Source organism: Penaeus vannamei, unplaced genomic scaffold (assembly GCF_042767895.1).
Source record: "Penaeus vannamei isolate JL-2024 unplaced genomic scaffold, ASM4276789v1 unanchor356, whole genome shotgun sequence".
NCBI classification, from domain to species: Eukaryota; Metazoa; Arthropoda; class Malacostraca; order Decapoda; family Penaeidae; genus Penaeus; species Penaeus vannamei.
In genome coordinates, this window is record NW_027213360.1 from 80,001 (window position 1) to 85,000 (window position 5,000).

The 5,000-nt window shown below is 39.7% G+C and overlaps 1 protein-coding gene across 3 annotated transcripts in view; it reads right to left on the reverse strand.

Moving 5' to 3' along the window:
• LOC138860964 (ras-related and estrogen-regulated growth inhibitor) overlaps nucleotides 1–5,000 on the reverse strand; it is a 102,299-nt gene that overhangs the window by 53,769 nt on the left and 43,530 nt on the right. For 2 of the 3 annotated variants that reach the window (XM_070119566.1, XM_070119565.1), the window contains one exon: nucleotides 194–267. The exons of the other annotated variant lie outside the window; for it this stretch is intronic. In XM_070119566.1, coding sequence (XP_069975667.1) covers nucleotides 194–267 — 74 coding nt within the window. The remainder of the gene's footprint in view (nucleotides 1–193; nucleotides 268–5,000) is intronic. 3 annotated transcript variants of the gene reach the window in all.

The following is a 5,000-nucleotide window of genomic DNA, read 5'->3' on the forward strand; positions in this document are numbered from 1 at the left end:
CTTTAGAAGGGCAGAGGTTCAGGGGCAAGAATGACGTTTCTGCCTGAAAGAACATTTTGACCCAAAGGGCGTTTTTTACGAATCTAAATACCTGAAACAAGCTGCGCCACATACATGTAAGGCCCGAGAGAAGCCTGCCTTCACAAACTACACAGCTTAATTGAGCTTAATTTGCTATCAACCTTCAACTTACCTTACTGCAAGTGTCCAGTATCTCAAAAAGAACAGGTTCGTTGTCTACTAACAGCTCGTTCCTGTATCTTTGCTCTGAAAAAGGATTGCTTGCATGTAAATAATTATATATGCATTCGGACACAATTATTGCAAAATATGTGTTCATTTGAATCTAAATTTATATAGCATTTAAATACGAGCTACAGCAACATCATGTGCGTTCATATTTTTAAGACATGGACTAATAAAAAAAGAGGATCTAACAGCATTTATTCGTTTCGTTGTAGCCATCACTTTCATTCTGAAAGATGAGGTAAGAAAAATATCCTCCTGTTCTGTCATTCTGGTGAGAATAATTATATAGCTATTTTTATTCTTGGCGCTCTCTTAAGATTAAATAGCAAGAGAAAGGAAACTGGCGTCGAAGTTTTACCTAACCAAAATTACCCGCGAATTTCCGTGACTAGAATAAAGACAACCAACTTTATTTCGGCCGAAGGGGGCTTTGTTTATCGGAAGGAGGGGGAATTGCGCGCGTCAACATAACCTTCCAAAAAGTTTTCCTGAATAAATAAACATTAGGCATGGCCATGTTTACAAACGGACGCTCCTCTTCTCTCCAACTCTAGAAAAACTAATATACATCCACCTGCCAGACAGAACTTACTCTGCGTTTTCCCTCCGTGTAGAGAGACGCGCTTGGTTCGGAAACCCCTTCCTGTTTCCCCTGCCATGGCCAATTTGTTTATACTCCTCAGGTTTATGATTTCCTTATTTTATTCAGAACTAACCATACATTTTCCTGGACTGCAGTATCCGAATAAAAAGAATATTCCTTCACAATTACGAATTGCATTTCATTCTTAATTATAAAAAATCCAGAATTAAATCCGCAAATGAGAAATGTGGATATTTCGGATCAACTCTATTTTCTCTCTCCCTTTTCCTTACACTCTCACTATGTCTATCCTTAAGTCCTTATATTTTCTTTCTTTCTCTCTCTCTCTCTCTCTCTCTCTCTCTCTCTCTCTATCTCTCTCTCACTCTCTTACACTCTTGACCTTTATTGTTTTCTCTCTAGTTCCTTCCCCTCGTCTCTCTCTCTATTTTTCTTCTCCCTCTAACTCTCCTCTTTCTCTCTCACAATCTTGGTCTGAATTTGTATTATATTTTTGTTTCTCTCTAGTTCCTTCTCTCTCTGTCTATCAAAGTGTATCCAAGAAACAGTAGATCTTCCCTGGTGGCGTTCACAGCAGCCTTTTGTAGTGTAAGAAGTGCACCAGAGGCTGAACAGACGTCGCTGCGCCTCATTCGTCTCTTCTATGCCTTAGGGTTATGGTCTGTTACTAGACTAGGCGTCCGTATTACCAGTAACTGTTATGGTAAGTTTTACGTCTATGTCCAGTTCGAACGAATCAGTGGCACCGCGCGTGGCGCTCGGATGTTGTTATTGATGCATTCTTCATTCCTAAACTCCGCGGGAAATATACGAATGCCGCGTGATTGTAGAATGCCAGCGGGAAACTGTCACTCATCTATAAAATTTCCCATTGTAACGCATGGGAGCCCCCTGTGGTGATGTCGTGTGCTATACGACGCAGACCAAGGACTTTTAATTGTCCGTTTGACATGCTCAGCCATGATGAAACGCCAGGGTTGGCACGTTAAGGACTTTCAGCTGTGCCAGCATCACTTATCGACATTTTAAAAACCATGGTATAACAAAGTACATTAACAATAAACAGATGTTGGATGTTTCCGGTTTCGCCAGACCACGCCCAGCATCAATTGGTCGCATGCTGAGAACACCAATCTGATCAGCGACTGGTCCAGTTTTGCGCGACGAACGAATCAAAAGAATCGCGTTGGCCTGAAGTTAGCTTCGGCCGTCCTCGAAGACATCCACTGACGCCGTAGTGTCGAGAATGCCCGGTTGTAGGTTGCGAGAACCTGCTTAGACGACATTCCGATCGCAGGCACGGCACTCGGCTAGAATTATTTCTATGATCCACTTCTGTCACTGCACATCATCCCGGGGTGAATCACGCACAGAAGCTAACCTGAACATCCAATTTACTACTTAAGGTTTAGGCAATATTGATGTGGTGACGTGATGGTCTCTTCTAAAAAATGAGAACCCAGGTGTGCTGAAGTAAACCAAATGAACACCTGAGCTGTGTCTCAGCCAGGGAAGAATCCTTTCCTGGCGGTTATCGTGATGGCCTCGTGATGCAGAATCCAGAAAGTAATGTACTCACACAGACGAACCTTGCTGAGTTTTTTTGTTTTTTTTTTGTTTAGTAAAAGCGATTATGAGGGGATAATCTATTCATTGCATGTCTCATTCTTATTCAACTTACTTTCTACCAAATTTGAATGACACAACCAACTGGTAAACTTGGATAACATTGGAGAGCAAATGCAGACTAAAGCCCGTACTTTTAAAACCTACCGCCAGGGGTGGCATTCGATTTCGCCGGGCGATCGGGATCTTCGTATTATTAAAAGCATGACAAGTGTTTGCCAGGCGATCTAACGCCAGGGCTGGCGTAAGATCGTATTGGAACAGCCTGGCGAAGCAAAGTCGCGAGAGCCTCCCTTTCCCGTGATTGAATACCATTCCCTTGCTTTCAAATTATAAATTAGTAACATATTTGTGTATGATATGATATAGGAATCACATTGTCATTTTATATCTGAAAATCACAGTTTGTTATGAAATAATGTATATATGTATTTTTTTTCAAGACCATCAATGTTCTAGTCGAGAGCTCAAGACATCAGCTGTATTCTCCCCCCCCCCCCAGATGACTTATTTAGATTTGTTATTTTGGTTGTAGGGATAATTTTCTCTTCACAAATGTTACCATAAGTGTTTTGATGATGGAATGTTTATTACAGGCTATAGAAACAAATCTGTCATGCTCCACCGCTCTGTAATGAGGCGTGTCTACCTTAACCTAACCTTTGTAGCCCTACAGTTCACTATTTTATATCGGTTAGGTATAGTAAAATGATTAATTTTTAACTCCTTTGAATAAAGTGAGACTATTGAGGAGATTCCCGAGGTTAATAATCAAGCTTAGATTATGTTAGGTAAGATATGGTAAGGTAATATAATATAAGGTAATATGATATAGGTAGGGTAATATAATATAAAAAAAATCCCTGCTATGTGCCAACGATATATATTTACTGTATATAGTTATTATAAAGCACTGCAAATGTTAACAATTTTGTGTTTCCCGCTTTTTCTTCAGTCGCCGAAGCACTAGATTGAAGCAGGAATCCAAGATGTTAGCGCCTGGCGGTCCCTTTCGTTTGCCAGGCCTGGCGATCACCCGCCTTGTCGAGCTTTGGGTTTTAAAGTAAGGCCTCCCTCACTCAGATGAGTGAGGTCGTCAGCACTGGCGAAAGGTTTTAAAAGTACGGGCCTAAGGCTTAACACTGAAGATGGCGCGCTTCTCTGTGTAAACTTTGTTGAACAGTAAAGTATCAAGCACCAGCAACGGACCTCGCATTTGCACTTGCACTGTGGCGGACAAAAGTCATCAAATGAACTGAAGCTTCGAATCTGCCTTATCCTATACAGAAAGTGTGGCATTAAGCGGGTGTTCGAAACGAAATTCGAAACAAGTTTGACAAGAGTTTTGACACTGACTGTACTTAAGGTGCAAACAGGAAGAGATTTCAGCAAGCCCGTATATAAGATATTTAAGTAATCTTGAAATTCTTTTATTTTATTTATTTTTTTTTCATTTCTCCCATTTTTGTTTAGCAACCAGTCTAACGAAAGGTAACAAGACGGATTCCGCTTGCATCCACAAGGCATATGTTTGATCCATTTCATTTTAAGATCCCATTTTAGGGGAAGCTAAGCTGGGCAACACATTAGGAATAAGGTCCATATCTTGGGCCTCGGCATTGCCTTGACATTTTCGTAGACCGATAATGGAGAGAGAAGGCTGGATCACACTGCAACCCAAACCGTAGTGGGTGATAGGACACATGCAACAGAACGCGCGTTTGTGTAGTAGATGCATCCGTGAATTCTTTAATCATATGTAATTTTTTGACGGAAGTAATCCTATTAATAATATTACATGGATGAAGCTACACAATCGACAATATTCACTCCCTTTTCCGATTTTTTCTTTCGGAGCCCCCTGCCATCTATTGCTGTCATTAAACTTGTTGTTATTAGCATTTTATTGCTATCATTAAACTTGTTATTATAATGCAACTATTATTTAGTTTGAATAAATGATTCTTGAACATCAAAATATAAATATTATCATTCTTCTTCTTAGTATTGTTATCATCGTTATCATCCTCATCAAGCTTATTATTGGTGCTGTTCTCCTTATTATTATTATTATCAATATTGATAATAAGGATAATATTATCCTTATTATTAGCTATAATAGTAGTAATAATATCATTATTATTAGTAGTATTAGTATTGCTTTTATTATCATTGTTATTACTCATCCTATCATTATTATTATTATTATTTGCTTGCTGTCATTTTTATTATTGCCATTATTATTTTCTTGTTCGTGTTGTTCCTATAGCTATATGCATTATTATCAATATTATTATCATTACCATCATAATCCTAATCATCCTATAATACAGTTGTCATTATTATTGATACCATTATCACTGATGTTACTGCTGCCTGTCTCTGCCTCCGTTTGCTTCCAGCGCGGCGCGCGCGTTTCGATAAGCAGAAGAGGCGACCCGCTGATACTCTCAGCCGCCGCCGTCTCTTTCGGGGAAGCCAGGCAGTTGCTCGGCTTCCAACTGCCAAAGTAAGCATTGAC